The 19,911-nt window shown below is 42.0% G+C and overlaps 1 protein-coding gene across 1 annotated transcript; it reads right to left on the bottom strand.

The window, feature by feature from the left end:
• Positions 1-12,387: 12,387 nt before the first annotated feature.
• On the bottom strand, positions 12,388-19,342 carry TXNIP (thioredoxin interacting protein). The gene is made up of 8 exons (XM_078669720.1): positions 18,813-19,342; positions 17,286-17,358; positions 17,013-17,160; positions 16,279-16,381; positions 15,912-16,168; positions 15,580-15,748; positions 14,896-15,050; positions 12,388-14,088 (listed from the first exon to the last, which is right to left on the bottom strand). Exons 1-8 carry the CDS (start codon positions 19,060-19,062, stop codon positions 14,050-14,052), a joined length of 1,194 nt encoding a protein of 397 aa, XP_078525846.1. The 5' UTR covers positions 19,063-19,342; the 3' UTR covers positions 12,388-14,049.
• Between the last annotated feature and the right edge of the window lie 569 nt (positions 19,343-19,911).

The following is a 19,911-nucleotide window of genomic DNA, read 5'->3' as shown; positions in this document are numbered from 1 at the left end:
CATTACACATTGGTTACGCGGAAACTCACCCAAGGCACTGTCGGGAAAAGTTCATAGAGCCTAAGAACTACTAACACTACAGCTAACTACCTAACGGACACTGTAGGCCTGATTGATAATGAAATAATTAATGCAGAAGAAAGACTGGCAGCGACCAAGCACGCTGCAAAAGAGGCCCTGTGTAGCGCCATAGTGGAAGCTATATGGGAAATAATTCCATCTATTATTGAGTCCCTAAACCTTACTGATGCAGCTGAATCAAATATCAGCCCACTGAAGAGGACTCAGGCTTCCTGTGTCCCCAACAAGCCCCTGGAAATGATTGGTCTTTCGCTTAATCAAGACCTAAAATTACCACCAGCAAAAAAAAGTAAACATTCAGCAGGAACTCTAAGTACTATTCCTAAGAAGACATCTAGGGCTCCAAATGCTAGCACAAACAAATGCAATATGTCTCACATTTATAAGAGTCTGAGCTATAGACATTGTAAATGAAAATGCCTTTTATTTATGTGTTTTGAAAACAGACAAATAAAAGGCACTATGGCAATAGCTTAAACTCTTGCAAATGCGAGACCATTTGATTTGCTAATTATTTTAGTATTTTTGCGGATCATACGTAAAATCAGATCCATGCCCAGAATTTCTGTGCACTAAAGTGATGTGCTGAGCACGCTGAGCACAAACTTTAAAAAGCCATTGCCCATCAAGCTTAAGACTGAGGGAGGCTTTGCAGAAGGAAAAGCTAGACCTGAATTCGTCCGTTCAAGCACTCCGTTAAACCGGATATGCAATTTAGTAATTAAAAAAAAAGTGGAAACAGCAGTATCATTTATTTTTACAAAAAAGAGAATATGCTAACTAAATAGGGTGGATAGGTGCATAGCTAGTCATGCCTTCTCTCCCTTTCCATGCCCTCCGTTTTGCCACTCACCTATCTCCACTCATCGACTGACGCCTCTCTCCTGTATCCAGTTGCTTTGCCATATCCTCGTACTCGGCTGCCTCTTGTAACCAGGAAGAATAGGGCAGCGTTCAGCTCATGCATGGTGTCAGCGACATGACAACTGACAGTTAAAGACATACAAGACGGCAAAACAGCAGGTGGACTATTCAGAAGCCAGTTTAATGTTGAAATATCCCGCCTTCATTCAGTCACGTAAAACATCCAATTGTCAGGGAGTCAGTATAGTGGTCTCGAAGTACTTTCCGGATTTTGATATAGGCGCAATAAAATAAATTTGTGGGCAAGAAACTTTGGTGCGTGAGGAGGAGCGGAGACCCAGCAAAACCGGAGATGAACCGCGAAAACGAAGAGGGGCCCATGTTCAACGAGAGAGAGAGCCACTGCTCTTGCATGCACTGACTGGTGCTGTGCGCGAGCAAAATATCGAGTCTGGGTGGGCGAGCGCATGTTTAACATAAAGTGTGACACGCGCCAATGAAGAGAGAGAGCCACTGCTTGTGCCTGAACTGACAGGTACCGTGCGTGAGCAAAATATCGAGTCTGGGTGAGCGGGCTGGAATGGAGACAGGGAGGTGTCCAAAAATCATCACTGTAAATCAAAAGCGCGCGTTTAACATAAAGTGTGACGCGCACCAATGAAAAGCAGAGGCAGAGCTTCCACCCCACTTCCAAAAGCAACCAGACGACAATAGATCTTGCAGAGCGGACAGTGCATGAGCTGCTAGGCGAGACCTAAAAAGTGATAATGCCATGGGGCATGAAAACGGCCGGGATGCCCTTATATCTAAGAACCTGAAGTCACTGATAAAAAAAAGTACATGCAAAATCTGATACTATTGAAAGAAAGGTCCTTTTAGAACTTACAGAAATCAAAGAGTGTATAAACTGAACGAACCGCTACTACAGTGAACAAGCCCGCCGCAAGAGAACGACCTGCACCAAAAAGTCCCACCCATGTGCCTCGACAACTTGGCTACCAAGCACTGTCACCAGAAGTAATATCTGGGAGGGTCTTCCAAATACATCATCAATAGATCAGGAAGTGTCCACTGCATGTTTACAGGGTAATATAGTGCAGGAACTCTGCCATATGCCTCGGATTCTCTACATTTATGGCCTGATCCCACTCCCTAAGTCATTGTCCTGAATGATATCCCTAAACTAGTCACATACCAAAAACAACTGGACTGATTTGAAAAATAAAGTTGTCCATTGGATGTCGGATCACATCTGTAATACCAACTTCCTGGTCAGGGGGGGTAAATTGGATCAAGTCTTCTCAGTAGACAGGGCACTGTGACTGCATTGTTGTACATTTCTGACAACCAGCTGTGGTAATGTCTCTTCTTTTTAACTTTCACTGAAGAAAACAGATACAGAATAGATAAGAGGGGAAGATTATTGCCGTACCCTTAGGCTTTTTCTATAAACCCTCAGTAAATGCCCCAAGATCACAGGGATTTTATTCCCTGTATCAGCTCAGCAACTACAGAATGGGTACTCCTGTGATCAATTCTAACAGATTTGCCCCACTAGTCAACAAGATTCACAACAGGAGGCCATAGGCACAAAGGTTGAAACTAGAGTGCCAAGAAATGTGAGAGCTGTGAGAGAAGATCGGGGACACAAACTAAGGCATACAAGTACTGGAGAAACACTAGTCATTATATCTTGGAATATTGCAGGAATTAAAAATAAAATAAACAATAAAGAATGGCGAAGTTATATAAATAGGGCAAATTTTTTTTTGTATCAATAGCTTTGTCTCTATAAGTACTAACACTGGGCATAGCGGGAGTAATGCCTCTACGCGTATTTCCATTGAGTTTAAAAAAAAACATGCACCAGACGTACAATGTAGTGTTTTTTTCATTACAGAAGAGATGCGAGGACCGAGGAGCAGGATGGAGAGCGGCCAGGCAGGGGAGGCGGCAGACAACAGGTAAGTGATTTCTTTTATACATTTTTAAAGACTTTTGGAGGCGGGAGGGAGCGGCTAACCCCGCTCCGCCACGGAGGCAGAGTTTTTTGCCTAATCCACATTCGCTATGGAGCGTAGAGTAGGCAAATCTCCGCCAACTCCGCTGGCGGAGTGGAGTTACCCACCAAGGGTTAATAATTACACCCGCAACTCCATTTACTTGTGGGCGTGCAAAGGGAGGTCTGGCGACCTTAATATCAACCACAACACCAGTAATACTAAAGAAATCAATCACTAAATACCTTTATGTTCAGATTGTACTTTTATAGACTGTTAGGAAACAGTTCTTTGTACTGATACATTTTTATAATCATGTTCTTAATAGTACAATGTATATGGTAATAGGGAAACTCGATAAAGAATTGAGGAACTTTGCAAAAGGGTCAGAGGAAGAGGGTGTATATATATCTGAGTAAGGGACTTCAATATCAATAATTGTCAGTACTCATCGAGAGAGGCATGTGGATATTCTGATGTCTTAGGGAATGATCAGATTCCCTTTTCCAACACAAGTGTGGAGATTCTATAAACGAAGAGGTATGTACATATAATTTAGAACTGTTGGGACAGTATGATGAGAAGGTAAACATCCCTCTGCCTACTTTTCAAGGAAATAGGAATTGTTTGTGTATTCATAATATACTTTTAGCGACCAGTGCCAAGATGTTTAGCTCTCTTCTTGTAGAACCCTCTAGTTTTCGTAATCGCATCCGGTTAACATTAACTTTAACTATTACATTTACTTCATATGAAGATTCTGAGTTAGCATCCCATATCAAGGCAGCAAGTAATAATGGGATTAGTCTTAAGTGGGCTAGGAAAAATTAATTAGCCCTTTTGGAAATGGTTGCAAACAATAACAAAGAGGATGTCATTACCCGTACCGAATGGGAGGCACCACCAGGAAGGATCATGGCAACCTTCAGTAAAATAGCATCTGCAATCACCAATCACCAATAAATAAAAAGTGGCTAATAAGGGTTCCAATAAAAATAATCTATTGTGGTTTGACCATCAGTGCACACTGGTCAACCAAAACCTAAAGAAGGCGTTGCAGTTAACGCCTAGAAACAGAGAGGAGGTAAAAAATGTAAGACACGTCGACAAGCAAGCGGACCTGAGGAAGAGAGAAGATTCAAGATTTTTATCTTAATCTTTAGAACTCCTAGGAGGTCAACATATAACAAGGGCATACACAAATATAATACATGGACTTGAGGTCATAAAATCAAACTAGGGTGCTAACCTCCTTCCAAACAATCTATTTGGGGGAACCAGAAGACCGAACATTCACACTAAAATGTTTGATACAGATTTAAAAAGGATTTTAAAAAGTTAAAAACTTGGGTACAAAACATTTCATTTGGGGCCTTGTAGGGTCTTGTGGTCTGTGCATCAAAATTAAAGTAATTTCATTTCAAAGTAAAGCGGTCTCAACAACTTAAAACAACATAATAGTAAGGCAAGACAGACAAAAAAGACATGTTTCAAATCCTAGATACCATTTTGACACAGATTACAAACATTTGTTGAATCATACCATTTAGACAGTGGCGGATCTTCCACTAAGGCAGAGGAGCGTCGCCCACTCCTCACAGAGCAGTGCAAAAGAAAATAGAAAATGATAATAACTGTTGATAATTTTATTTTTATTATCATCAGGTTAGGGCAGGGCTTGCCGCCCCTGACGTCATGGAGAAGGAGTAGTTGCTGCACTCTAAAGTGCGCATGATGCTTTGGCTGGACGTCTTGGCTCGACCAAACCGTCATGCGCACTTTATATGTTCTCCCGGCAGGCTGCATTACGGCCTGGGTGGAGAATATACCCAGGTTCCCTGTCCCTATCTAAGCGATGTACAACGGCGCTCAGACCAATCATGACGCTGCATTGCAGCGTTTTCATTTGCTATGGGGAGACTGGGTGCTTACCAATCACAACTCTGCATTGCAGCATTGTGATTGGCTCAGGGGAGCCTTGGTGCTTCCTGGAAGATGTGTGGAGGAGACACGACATGGGAGAGATAGAGGAGAGATGCAGCAATCAGGTAAGTGAACTTTTTTTTTTCGAGACCCTCACCACCCCTCCCTTCCTCCGCCACCCCCGTACCGGGCGCCACTGGGTTGGAATTATCACCGGTCCAGCTCGCTGAAGAGTCACGGGTTACCACCCAGGTGATGAAACACGTGTCGGCTGGTGTTCTTATTTGACATACTCCAATACTTGTATAAATATTACCTACTATAAGAATCTACTGGTGTTAACCTTTGTAATTCTTTCACATTAAGTACTATAGTTTGTGCATTGACACCCTGAATCATTACCTTGAACAGGACTTGGTCTCATATACATCTATGCTTTGCTGATTTTAGCAGTGCCTTTGATAAACCTTGCAAAGAAATGGCAGACCATGAAAGAATTGGGAGCCCCAGAAGCGATCATATCACACTTGCCCCAGATGTATGCTCTCTGACAGCATGAGTATGTTTTGGTCTAAAGAAAGAATGCACCCCACGCTTCATCGTTCCCAGGGGCATTAGGAAAGGTTGCATCCTTGCCCCCTTTCTATTCTCATTATACATAAACGTGGTGGACAGAACAATACAACAGGTGATACAGATGGTCCAAGAGTGAGCACCTGTCCACCCCCCTGCTCCTTTATGCTGACAATGTGGTGTTGATATCTAAAACCACCAACAGTCTACAACATCTGACCGATAAATTTGTCACCTACATAGACCTAAAACGTAATTTGATGAAAACGTTTGTAATGATCTGTGGAAAGGGAAATGTGAGGGGAAATAAATTAGAGGAAACCCAGAATTACTTACCTGGGCTTACTCTTCTCACAAGCAGGCTTTTGAGGCCCCCAGCTAAGATATGCGAAACTTGAATTTATAAGGACAACTGAAGCTCTGTTCAGATTTGCCAAAACGATTGGAAACAAACCAGTAAAAGAAATGGTGCAGCTGGATAAGAGTTAATGCATTCCTAGTGCCGCATACGGGGCAATCTTCTGGGGCATAGCAGAGAATACGATGCTGCAGACACAGGAAAATGCTTTTCTATGTAGACTTCTGACAGTTCCCTACTCGATACCAAAGTACATCACCCCCAGAGAATTAGATGTTCCTTATCTCGAAGATGTAATCCAGCTCAGTGTGATCAATAGCTGGTATAACATCTAGAGTAAGATGGGAATTAAATTCACTAAGGAAGTTATTGAAGACTGTCTCACACTTGAGCACCATAATAAGATCCCATAGCTGATCTATGTGATTCAAGAGACTGAACAATATTTTGTGGTTTAGCAAAAAAGAGTTGAAAATAATTTTTACTGGGGAAAAAGAGAACTGAAAAAGAATAAAGAGAACATTTTAAATCAACTGCATAAATATGCATGTAGGTCCCATACAACAAGGTTTACAAGAGTACCTGATAATTGTAACAAACACACAGAATAGATTTTATTTTCCTAGACTGCGGTTGGATATTCTACACCATATAGCAGTATTTCCAAAAACAAAGGTGTGGACTAAAAAATTGCCTGTGCGATAGAAAAGCCACCCAATGTACACTAATGTTTATACTGTTTTGTAGGTTCTACAAAGATATTAGGAAGCGTTTGCTGCACCCTCTTTTGTTACAAGAGAAATTAATTTACCACTGGGACTCCTTTAAATTTTTCTGTAAATTAGAGACTGATGTTATTTGTTGTGTTGTTTCTCCTTACATTACTCATGCAATCATAAGAAGGAAATCTCTTACATAAATAGAAAGTATAACATATGAGACAGGTTAATGGAGTAATGATGGGTCTTGGCCTTTAACAAATAATACAATTAATAGTTCTGCTACTTTCTTTGCACATCCAGTGGAACGTCCTTAAAGTTTATCCTATATTAGTCTGAAACATATATGTGTATGTACCTATACTTTTCTATTTCTATTTATTATAGCTTAGACTAATTGTGTTGTTAAAATATTCTATGTATACCCATGTGGATTTTATAATATAGATGTTTGTTTTTTAATTGTAGCTCATGTATTGGAGTCTTTGACTAGATTGTTGCCGTTAATATGGCCACGACATGATATTGTAAAGATGATGGTTTTAACAAAATCGCTTTTATAAGCTTACTTCCTATTTGTATGCAATCTTTGCACACCTATGATAGTCTACATAATAGAACATCATCCATCTCTAATTGGAATACATATTTGTTCTGACTTTTTCGTGATATGACATTTTAAAAGTGAAAATTAAGGCTTGCGTCATAACTGTAATACAAGCAATGTATCTGTCTGTTTTTACTCCTTCATGGATTATTATTTCGAATAAAGATCTCTGGTTGATTGATTGACTGATACATTGAACACATCCAAAGTGTGTCAGCTCAAGTAAGTCCCCAATCACCCCTAAGCTTAAAAACTCAGAGGTTCCTATTCATTGCCAACAAGGTAGTTTGCTGTCATTTTGCTCTAGGAATATAATACACAGATGAGTACTGTTTGCTTTGAAGGAATGATCTTGAAAGCTGAGATAATTTAAAAACCTGTGCTCATTCTATTGTTTAATTTAAATGCATCACTTCCTAGATATGAATCTTTCTTTAACCGCTTGGTAGAAAAGTATCAATTGGAAGTGTGAATCTGATTTAATCATAGTATCAGAGAATTTCACATCCCACACAAAAAACAGTTTACCCATATTACTGCACATTCTGACCACAAACATCTGATCTGTGCGGTTTATTCTTGATTACTCATTTTCTGTTTCCTGAGACATATTTTGATTAAGAAACGATACTCTTTATTGTAACTTGGGTGTGCACGGCAATACGTATAAATGGGAAAAGTCAAGAAACTCATTTGGACTGTTGAGCTACTAGAAGACTATATCAGTGACAAAGTGCAGTATACAAAAACCAACAACCCGCCATTCTTTGTTGTGTGGCAAATGGATTAAGGCTACTTCTACTGCTCTTGTCCCTATCTTTAGCCTGTAGTGCTGTAGATTCATATTCCCTGAACACAATAGATTCTTTTGAACAATCCAACTGATCCCTCTCAGAAAGTCCAGAAAAGAGTAGGTGATATGGAAAGGTCTAAGTGAGATTTGGGGATGGCCTAAACTGGAATGTTCTACTCGAAATGTCACCTTCTCCTCGCGACAACTGCCCTTCTCAGGCTCATACAGGTTCCCCTTTTATCCACAGGTTATACAATCCTACAGTCTTGCTTCCCTCCCCATCCTTCTGAGGGAAACCTCACATGATCAGCAGATTTACTGCCATTGCTACTTTAATTTACCAGATTTTGATTGGGAACATGTAATGTCCCTACACAAACATGTATGAGTGATGATATTGTACAACACCACTCTTACAGCAAAAGCATGCCTGGATAGAGACCACTTCCATAGGCACAGTATGCATGACCCCTCCTGATTAACAATTCTTGGTCTAGTTTCACATTATCCACTAAATGTGAATGCTTAAGATTGAATAAACTTCAGGACTAGAAATGAACATATATATTTTTTTTAACAATTCTCCTCTCTATTTTTCTTTCTCCAACCTCCTTACCCTAACAGGTGTTAATCTTCTGATACCATTGAGTTATGTCTTAGGCGAATGATATGTTGTCCTGATGATGATCCCACATTGTTGAGGGATCGGAACGCCCTCAACACACACTCTGACCCATGTGATTGTGTGTAAACATCATGGTTGGGTGCGGAAGAGTTTTCTGTTCAAATAAGTTATCCCAATTTCTTGTATATTTACTGGTCAGAATGTGTTTTTCTTGCCTATATGTCTATTGTTTTGCCTGTGAAATACCGGTTTTAGAACTACCCCGGCGGGGTATACTCCCTTCTTCATGGTGAAAAAAATTAAAATCTTGTTTATTGTCATTAGAACAAATATTGGGAACTATTATGTTTCTTTAAATATTCTATGCACATTTATTAACGAGGGACAGTTGTTCACCTTATTGCTAAACTGGAACATATATATATATTTATTTATTTAATTTAATGCGATTTTATATAGCGCGAACATTACCCGAAAGTGTCAGAGCGCTTTACATAAGAACCAGTTGCGATACATAAGGACTCAGGATTACGTACGTTGCATAAAGGATACAAACAGAAAAAATTGAAAATGTACAAGTTATAGTCACACAAGGAGGAGCATTCAAGGAAGGGATACAAATGGGTATACTCTAAGAGTCACATAGAAATGGTAGAGAGTACAAAGGACTACTGCATATACTAGTGATTAGAGTTCTCTATATACATATATATATATATATATATACAAATAGTAGATTTTCTCAGGTCAAGACCCAAAAAAACAGGAGAGCAGAGTTCCATTAAGTGGGGTCGGAGGGAACTCTTGGGATGGGGAAGCAAGTGTCTGGGTGGTATCGAAGGGCAGGGTCATGGCATGTTGGCCTTGGGTTTGGTGGTTGGGCATGCAGAGGTTGATTACGGAAGGGCCAAATAAGTATGGCATGAGGAGCTGTGTGATGTAGTTTGGAATAGGAATTTAGTGAGGGAGCAGAAGTGTGATCTTGCCGTTTGCCTCACCTGTTGAGTGAAGCAGGACTGTTTGTGATGTGTTGTGTTTCAGCAAAGCATGGGTTCTATCTTGAGAATATTTTTTTTGCTTCAGATGTCTTTGGTGAGACTGCTACTATGGGTCTGGTGTAGTGTGGAATTTCAAAATTAGAGGAGTTCTTGGTGATGAAGTGTGTGATCGAGATTAATGAGATCATGTTCCCGGTATTCATAATAGAGGTTTATCTGATCTCACCCTTTATTAATTTCTCCATAACATTTGTATGCAACACATTCGCCATATTTTGGGAAATCATAATAATTAATAGAATAGCGATGAAGATCATTTCTATAGCATGCCTCTAAACTAGAAATGATAGGTAACAATAATCCACTGCACAGGGACGCTGTATCAGTTTACTAACTTTTAGAGGATTTGAGATTTCTTTTTAGGATGCCTTTTTAAGCCAGGCATCAGTTCCTGTTTTTCTCAACTTTCACAAGGAGGACTTCATCTGAGCCAATTAAGGACCCCACATTTTAATTTTAATTCGAAATATTGATGGAAAAAATTGTCTTTAGATGGGCAAAGTTACAAAAATATTTTAGAAAGACTTTGCTTTGAAAAGTATTCTCAAATTCTGGACCTAGGCAGAAATTATGGACTATCCAATGATGAATCACAAATGAAATCACTTTGAGAACAAAGTTATAGTCAGAGTAGATAAAGCATATTGGCAACAAATGTGTGTTGCATTTGGGCCTTTCTGCATGGTCATCACCAAACGTTTTGCCTTTACCCTCCCATTTTCTGAACCCGTTTTTTTCAGCTATTAGGACTCTGAGCCCCTTACCACTGCTAACCAGCGCTAAAGTGCTTGTGTCCTCTCCTTTAAATATGGTAGAATTGGCTTACACCAGATTGGCACATTTAATTTGCTTGTAAGTCCCTGGTAAAGTGATAATACATGTACTCAGGGCCTGTAAATTAAATGCTACTAGTGGGTTTGTGCTCTTATTGTGCTACCAACTTAAGTAAGTCATCTAAACATGTCTCAGCCCTGCCATTGCAGCCGGTGTGTGAAATTTAAAGTGCCATTTCGACCTGCCCAAAAACTGTTTGCCAGGTCTAAACCTTCCTTTTTAACACACAAATGTAACCCCTAGGGTAGGCCCTAAACAGTTCACAATAACCCAGTCTCCAAAAATGTGGGTACATACAAAAAGCTTGTACCCCACCAAATCCAATCCAGAAATCTACAGCCATGTACATCTCACCCCACATACCTTAAGATGACCAAAGCAAGGGGTAAGATTACAGGGAATTCAAAGCCACTGGGTGTGGAACGCCGCTTAAGCCCTGATCTAGTGGGCTAAACCAAACTAGTAGGAGTTTCACAGAACTCCTAAAATGGGATCGTTTCAGATGAGCACTTCCTCAGATATCAGAAGTTCTGGCCAAGAGTATGAAACACTGGACAGGATAGCGCCTTATAGAAGATTGGACTCTTGCTTCGCCACGCATGAACTCAACATTTAGAACTTGAGGGCAGTCGAAGCAGCATGCAGCGCCTTATGAAAATCTAAAGAAGCATAACCAAGTTGGAGATCTAGGACCACAAACATGAATCCTTCTCGTTTCTGTTGTGCTTTGAATTGCTTTTGTAGGTCTACATCACTCCTTTTGGGGAAGATATTTGAAGCACCCAATTTTCATTCTGCATAAATGATATGGTTTTTTTTTTAATAAACCCCATCCTAGGACTCCTCTTATTCAAGTGTCCTTGTCATGCAGAAAAATGCAGTGGTGCACTTTTACCAAAACCTGCTGCGTTGTGAATGCAGCAATGAATTAGTCCATTTCTCCAGGTTACAGAGACTCTCTGCATAGGATTTCACGATGCTTTATTTGCTATGCTGGATTTGTAAATATACTAATAAAAATAACTCCTGGGTCCCAAATGTTTCCATAAGAGTGACGTCAGCTCTGGCGAAGGTTTTTATTTCAGAGTGCCAAGGCTGCCATGTTTGATTCCACCAACCCACATTTCCTGCCTCTCTATCTTGCTCTTACATGTTACTTCTAATCCGCTTTCACCTTTTGTCACCAGTTCCACCCTTTTTTAAATCCAGCCGTGGGCTTGTTAAAAAGTCCATGTCCCCAAATATGAGAGCAACTGTCCACCACCTGCACAAATGAAGTTCTGGGGTTGTGATCTCCGTCTTCATCCTTCAATATGGAATCACTTCCAAAAGTGGACTAAATATTCCAGACGAGGCAAGTTGCTTGTGCCCAATCTGAATGAAGGGGGCCAGTTACACATTCATGGTTAGACTGAAAACTTACTGAGCTCGTAAGGCTCCAGAGTACCCAGGATCGTGGGACTGGTAGGGTTTCCGACATTACTTACAAGTTTTAGTCCTCAAATATATTAGTAAACCCCCCAGGTGTATCGGGGGGGGGGGGGCGGTGGGAACAATGCATCCACATGGGATATAGGCCCCAACGCTGTCAACATAGCCTAGTTCCTTTCAAACAACTCATTGCCTTTGTATATACCAAAGAATCCAACTAAAGGAAAATTTGAGGGGTTTGTGACTAAAGACACTCTTTTTGCCCTGGAGGGTTTGTGGACAGAAAATTCTGAGTTACACCAATGGGCCATGAAAGTTCAAGGGGTCTCTATTGCAAGAAAGACTTCTTGTGAGTGAATACTATCTGCCCCTTAATAATAACAAAGGGACAATGTAGTCTTTGAAATAAAATGAATGAAATAAAATGTATATCGCGCAACTAAAACCCGAAGGCATCAAGGCGCCTACTGCTGATTTCCCATGTATTCTAATATTTTGAAAGCAAGCAAAACGGAAGTATGTATTTTTTAATTTGTTTATTTAACAAAAGAAAGCCTGTTCGGCGATATCGTACAAAATAAGTGCTTTAAAAACAAATATACAAAATAGTAATAAAAAATAATACATTATCAAAGGCAGCAGAGTTAAGTCACTTACATGCAGTGCTTAGTTACAGTACAATACAACAAAATGAAATATAAGTGCATTGTTTCTCGTTAGGTCTACTTCCCTGAATACTTGCAAGAAGCAGTGGTAAGTGATAAGAGCTGGTTACAGTACTCATGGGCTGCACCAAGGGGCACAGTACGTGGGGGTGCCACTAAGGACCAAAAGGTATTATGGCTTTAGATAAAGAGCTTTGGTCGATGAGCATTTGGGGAGGTAGAGAATACATTACGCCCTCCCTTCCTCACGAGGTGCTTCGTGGGTCGTCTTCATAGCACCGGCTCCATGAGACAGATGCGAAACAGTTAACCACAAAACAAAGAAGACCACATCAGGAATTGCGATAGCGAGAAAGTAGTTATTCTGTGACTTGTCACATGAAATGTTAGCTTACATTTTTGAGGGGAGGAGTGTGGTCAACACATTGACGCGTGCAAACTAAATAAGTGCTACAAAAAAAAAGTACAATAACACTGGTTTCGATAACCACAGTGAACAAAGGCATTTTTTCTTGAAATAAATACAAAAACACAGATTTGGATAACGATTCAGTCGTATAAAGTGAAAGAACACGCAGCGAGACAATCCATCTGAACTTTTTCCCTTATCGAAGGATGTTGCTTTCTGGAACTGAAATATTGAGGGTGGTCGTGGTACTATCTTTGGCGACAAAGCGTTTGCTTCCCGCGACAATGCACCCCACTTTCAAGGCAAACGTCCTGTTCTCCTTTATTTCAACATTCTCCAGTACACAATTGAATTCTCACTAGTCACACCCTTCCCCCTACTACAGTTTGTCTTCTCTTCCTCTTTTTTTTCTGGAATGCCAAGAGTCCAGTATTAACTTAAACTTTCAAATCACCAGGCTTTGAAATCCCTATAGTGGTCAGTGCCAGAAAGCAACAACTTTAGGGCAAAGTCTAAAACATCGTGAAAATGCAGACCTTAACAATAAAAACAAAGGACATAAGTATAAATAGACATTCTTATAAGCGAACAAAACATTGATCTGTAGAATCTGTAACAAAGGCATTTTCATGAACAGAAAACTTTTTGGTGAGAAATGAACTCTTTGTGCTGATTCAACCCAACTTTTAACGTGTTCTTGCGGTAGGCCATGATTCATGGCCAACAAACATGGCCGGCTCAACGTATTGAAGTCCAGTCTTTTCGTCTATATGACCTCGCGTCTTGGCACATTCACGGCTCCTGTGCTCTTTGGTGGGTAGAGAGATTTGAGGCATCAGCAAGGCTGGCTTTTAAACGAGCTCATCAGTGCAGCCAGACGAACTTACGACTATCAGTTTTACTAAGAAAATCATAGTTGGCATGGCTTGGACAACCAGAGTCACACTGCGCGGCGCCTTGCTCTCCCGCTCACTGGCACTTTGTCAGGCACAACTATAAGTGCTTAAAACACTGGCAACGTCCACTGTGCTTGCGTTGATCGCAGTGCATCTGTGAGTGCAGCAAAGTAGACATACTTTAAAAAATGGTAGTTCTGTTGTCTTCCATCTTTAGCGTGCACAGTTGTTGTTACAGTTGTTAGCATCCATCTGAAAGGAAATAAAAGATTGATTGTTAACATTTCCGTAACATGTTACTTGCCTTCCTCAGTGCAAGATCCCCCAATGAAATCACTACTTTAGCTTTTTTTAATAACGAACTTGAATGCTTAACTGCCGCTTTTGACATGTACTTTGAGCAGCAACAAGGAGTATCCACAAGGGAGTTCTGAGTACTTACAATAGTACTCCTGTAGGGCTCTTTATCGCATTAAATGCCTTGGTGAATTGGGCCCCAAAAGATCCAAGATGGGATATGGAATATTCAGGCAGTGGTCTTATACATTTAGGATAAAGAGAAAGGACTGAGCACTTTTGGGAAATTTACTAAGAAGTTGGATGTTTTAAGGTCTGTTCACAAAGGCACCTAAAGTTTGTAAAATCGCAGCCCGTAATTCTACTGCGAATACTCAAATGTATCTGTGAATCAATCCCAGTGCCAAGGGTATCTTTCCATTGTTACCTAGAAACCATAAAACCCTCTATCTCACACTAGCGCCCTTTACCTTCTGCTCTAGTAATATCTACAATGTTATCAAAGAGAACAGCTCAAATTAGCTAATGAGTGTTCTTATGCTTTAAGTACAACAAGTAGGTTCTTTAAGAGGCAAGGAACCTTAGAATAGGAATTCTGGGCCAGCCATTCTGTGTCTACGGGAAAATGCGTTAGTACATGTGGACCATGTCCACCGTGTGCTGCTGGATGCCAAGTAGTGGTGTACATGTGGTGGCGCCCGCTCATTATCCTATTGCTAGTAAAGGCGAAACACCCAAAAGCACAATGAATGCCGCACTCACCTCAGTATACATTGGTGGAGGCATGTACTTGAACTCGGGGGCATACATGAAGATGGGACTCTCACAGCAAGAGCTGTCGAGCTCATCCAGAAGCGGTGTGGTGGGGCTCTCCAGCCTGTGGTCCTCGGGCACAATGTCCAGGTAGCTTGGGGGTGCTGCAAAAAAAAGAGGCAAAGCAATGTTAAGCTTCATTCAGTTAAAAGTGTTTGACAATAAGTAGAGCATTCAATTCCTCAGCTGGAGCCCCTCCCTTATTTTTCTAGAGCTGATCAATGTTTACCACCAGTATCTCGAACATGTTCATAGAACACACTGGACAACTAGATCCGCGTGTTCGTGCGTGGCAGTGTTATCACCAGTTATAAAAGGCTAAAAGATGTCTCCAAGTTAGAAATTTTGAATATGGGCATTCTTGACCAACTGTAAGTACTATTTAATTGACAGTTGGCCACCCAAAAAACGGGATCCTTCTCTGTTGAGAACTTTGATGTTTTTAGCCTTAGAGATTTTTACAATGGCAGGCCAAGGAAAAACTATTATTTTAGATCGGGTGGCTAAACCCTCTGCAGTAATGCATTCTTCACCCTGACATCACCAATAAAATGATCTAACGCACTAATGAACGTAACATAGCGCCCCAAATGGGCTCTGTGTGCGCAAGGCCTAGACTGAGAATGAACCTACCTTCTGGTGTGCCGGGGATGTTGAGGTCCACCCAGCTCATCTCCGAGCTGATCTGGCTGCTCTGACTGGCCATGCTGGATGAGCGGCTGCTGAGACCCGAAGATGTGCTGCCAATCACAAGGGGCAGGTCCAGGATGATCTTCTTGGATCCTGGCACGCTGACGTAAATCTATGGAAACAAGGCGGATGCAGAGAGTTAGCGACTCCATAGAAACCCTTCCTTTCAAGCATGCAGGCAGAGCAGCTGCTATCAGTCATACAATCTACTCTCCAACCATTGCAGCTGGCAATCACGCTTACATGGGAGATGAAAAGGACAGTGCGGTACTCACCAGAAGGGAATATTCCACGCGCAGGATGTGGCACCCCAGGATGGATGGCTTGATTTTGGGGACTCTCAGGCTCTTCCCGCGCCAGGAGTCGGTCATGCCGGAGATGATGTGGTTGCCCCTCACGCTGCATAACTTCTGAGTGAACACCTTGGTCTCCCCGTTGGCCAGGTAGGTGTGCTTGGCCAGAATGGCTGCCTTAGGTACCACGATGCGGGAGCAGGTATTCTCGAAGTCGGCACTGATGCAGATTTCATCTCCTATTAATTAGAAAGCAGTCATTGTTATAGACACCTGTGGTAAACCCAAAACCTGGTCTTTAAAGTATCCCAGCATTCCCTGTGCACAAGAGACAACTGCAAAGACCTACCTTCACAGAAGCCTTTCCTGTTGATGCTGGCGCTCAGAGACACGCTCCCGTCAGGAATAAAAAGGCACGTTGTCTTCTTGTTTTTCTTGCCAGAAACTGGGCACTGAAAGGAGAAGAGCGAAGAATTGTTACAACCTTAACAAAGGCTTTTTTTATAGCTTTTTGTTACAAAGTGTCTGAGTCCTCTCTGCAGCTTCAAGGTTTCCAAATTCAATTGCTCAGCTGACCTTTGGCACACATCACTCTGGCTATGTAACACTGATGTCTCTAGCACTCAAAGTTTCCACTACAAGAATCGAGCTATGGTCCCCGGTCTATTATACTTATGCACATAGGCCCTTGGATTTGAAGGGAAATGTGTAATCGGGTATATTATTATCCCCTCAAGAACTAGAAAAGCCATCCACTGCTCTAATCTCTTGGAAATCATTATGAAGAGGCTTGTCCTTAATGCCAGTGTCTGGCTTCCCTCCAGATCTGCTTATTAAATATCCCAGGAAAAAGTCAGGAGCTTCAGGCTATCAACCCAGGAAGTGCAATTTAACATTTCACTTTGAATGACAGCTATGGATGGGCCAGTGTGACATACGCAACCTCATGCCTTTTCTTAAATAAGCCATATTCCCAAAATGAGCTCATTAATGTGTGGGTTTTTTTTAAGGATTAGTCGACCCTCCAAAAATCCTAACATTCAAAGAAAAGCAGGAGGCTAGTTCTTTAGCAATGACAATTACCATTAAATCAGGAGTGTTCACGTCCACCAAGTCCACAACCTCGAAGCCTTTACTAACTTCCTGCGCAGGCAGCGATGGGCGGTCCAGAAAAATCTTCACACAATAGTTGACGGAGCCGTATTTTCCCTTGAACGTGCTTCCCAGAGGCCTAGAGGACAAGAGTGGAAAAAAGAAGATGGACATTAGATGACAGGTGAAGCCTGGGCAGTGGGATAAAACGAGAGAGCTAAGCTTGCTTATTATCAGAGGATAGGCAGACATGTAGATACCTACCCTTGAGGAAGCTCAAAGCTGAACTTGTACTCGTATTGGTTTCCAGGCCTTAAAATGACAGAGCCGTCAGTGTCTGCAGAAAAGGGAGACAGAAAAAAATACGTTGATTAGCAAACCGAACGCCTTCCACATACATGGCACTAAAATACTATTGGGAACACTCTGGAGAATGCACATCCAAAGAACAAAGCCTTATTGGTCCCAATATCTCTGATACAAGAGGCCAGCCAGACAAGATAGGTGTTGTACTTTCCCCTCAGTACGCTTTACTCAAGCGGAACTAGTGCCCATGTTCTGCCACCGGATTGGATGTCTTCCCTAAGCCTGTCTGTAATGTATGCCTCTCCCTCCACAAGCTGCCCTCCTCACCCCAGCCCGTCCAAGCATCCCATGAATGCCAAGCCCCTGCTGTAGCTCTGCGCCATATAAAGAAGGCTCTACTGTACTCTGGAGTTAGATGTCACAGGACCACACCCTTTCCACAGTATATCATTAGGGCCAATAGGGAGTTAGATGTTTCAGCACCACACACCTTTCCCAATATATCATCAAGACCAATAGGGAGTTAGATGTCCCAGCATCACACCCCTTCCCCAATATATCATCATAAGGCCACTATACACCAATAATATCTATCAAGCCACTGCTTGAAATGGAAAAATAAACGTGCAGGTTCAAACCCTACAATCGCATCCATATGCTAGAACGCACATCGGACGGGTGGCCCCACAGGACATCACTCCGTGAATAGCCATCAAAAGACATGGGTCAACGCGATTTTGACAATGTTTGCCATATGAATAGGCTCGCTGCACAGCAGCACCAAACACCAGTTAATAAAAACAGCAATATTTTGGGACAGAGAATGTAGAGAGGCAATTCTATGCGCTTCTATGGGGCACGTGCGCGCTTATGCCACTGCGAGCCCTGCGACAACAGGCTCATCCACAGTCTGGTCACGTCCTAGCTCATTGAATGGCTGCACTGCATACATAGGGGCGGTGCCAGGCTGCGGAATCAATGAACAAATCCCATGGGGATGGGCTATTCCACGATAAGGGAGAAGTGTGCGTGTGCATTCGTGATAATTGCATGGGATGAAAATCACTGGAAACACAGAAGGGCGAGCCTTGTGAGAATACTTAAGGGTGGCCCTGTACCTAGCAATTCACAACGAAACAACGTATAGCAATATGCTGGGCACTAGCATGAAAGCCCACCCATATATACAGAGAACCAGCTGTGATTTTAGGCCAACATTTCTTCAAAAATATACCGCATCGAATGGATACAATGTGCCATGGCAAACAGTCTTTACTAGTGAAGAAACAGCAGGAAGTTTAAAAGCATTTCTAAAAACAATTGTGCTTTTCGGTCTCATTTTTACACGATCCATACATCCATCAATTCCAAAGGTTTATGTGCATGTCTGATATTGCATCCATCTAATTTCTATATGCTATATTACACATGCACACTCCAAACTAAGTATAACCAGACGCATCACGCATTATTTCTGAAACTCACCACAAGCCTGGTCGTCCATCTGCAGGGTGTCCTGGATCCGCAGGTACTCCATCTCCTGCTTGCACTGGTGCGAGCCCTTCGACCAGAACACCTTGGCAACGCCGGTGGCTAGCAGCCGGACAGCGCTAACTCGGGTCACCTCGGCCACCGTCACTAGGACGCGGCCAACCACCTTCTCGCCTGGGCAGTAGACCTTCTCGGGCTCACTGAACGTCATCTCCATGCTTGGGCACCTCTTGAACACCACCATGATGAACAAATTAAGGATCAAAGGTTGGCACTAATTGGCAAATCAAAGCAGGTAATTTAGCGCTCTTCCAATTAAATAAACCGTTTACAGTTTATTCAACCAAATCCCGGTCAGAATATTTGCTTTATCAGGTCACTGAATGAATTAAAAGTCCAATAAAGTGCCTTGCTGTCTGGCACAAAGCGACCTAAACGTTCCTAAGACCAGTGCGGTTGTAAACACAAGGCGGAAGCAGGCAACCTTTTATAGCCTCGTCGGAGCAGTGACTTGTTATTCTATCAGCTCGCTGCCATGTGCTCGGAGAGTGATCGCCCGTGGCCGCCGCGTGCACAGCAGCCCCATTGGCCGCCAGACAGCTGCGCTGCAGCTGTTTAACCAATGAGAGGCAAGCAGCGGCGCGTGGACAGCAAGTGCCAGGGGCTGACGAACACAACAAGAACAGACCGGGTTTCCCCTGGCCTCATGAAAAGAGAAGAGGGACAACCAGCGCCTGTTGTTGGAATGAGAAGCACTGTCAGCCATGTTGTAGAGGACAGCGTATAAAGATAAGCAATAACTTCTTAGTAAGCGAAACTCATTTCATCTATCCTTAAGTAAATATAGTGACCAATGTAACAGCAGCCTTGTGTAAAATGTATATTATTCTGAAAATCCAGTGGCATTTTAAATAAAAAAAATCAACCAATTAACCCCAAGGGAAGCAGTTAAAGAACACCGCGGGAACTTTATATCCCGTGTTTTCTTTTAACAACTTGTGAATTTCAAAGGCTGTAGAACAAGGTCACTTTATTCAATTGAATAAAAAAAAATTGTGAAAAGAAAACCTTCAGGAATAGAACTTGCATCCAT

The sequence above is a fragment of the Lissotriton helveticus genome, chromosome 12 (genome assembly GCF_964261635.1).
Source record: "Lissotriton helveticus chromosome 12, aLisHel1.1, whole genome shotgun sequence".
Taxonomy (NCBI): domain Eukaryota; kingdom Metazoa; phylum Chordata; class Amphibia; order Caudata; family Salamandridae; genus Lissotriton; species Lissotriton helveticus.
Note: the sequence above shows the minus strand (reverse complement) of the source record. Positions and strands in the feature narration are given on the sequence as shown.

Coding starts and splice junctions, on each gene's coding strand:
- TXNIP (XM_078669720.1), bottom strand. CDS start 19,062: ATGGTGGTGTTCAAGAGGTGCCCAAGCATGGAGATGACGTTCAGTGAG. Junction 16,382..17,012: donor TGAACACTCCTGATTTAATG/GTAATTGTCATT, acceptor TTCTCCTTTCAG/TGCCCAGTTTCTGGCAAGAA. Junction 15,749..15,911: donor GCGTGGAATATTCCCTTCTG/GTGAGTACCGCA, acceptor TTGTTTCCATAG/ATTTACGTCAGCGTGCCAGG.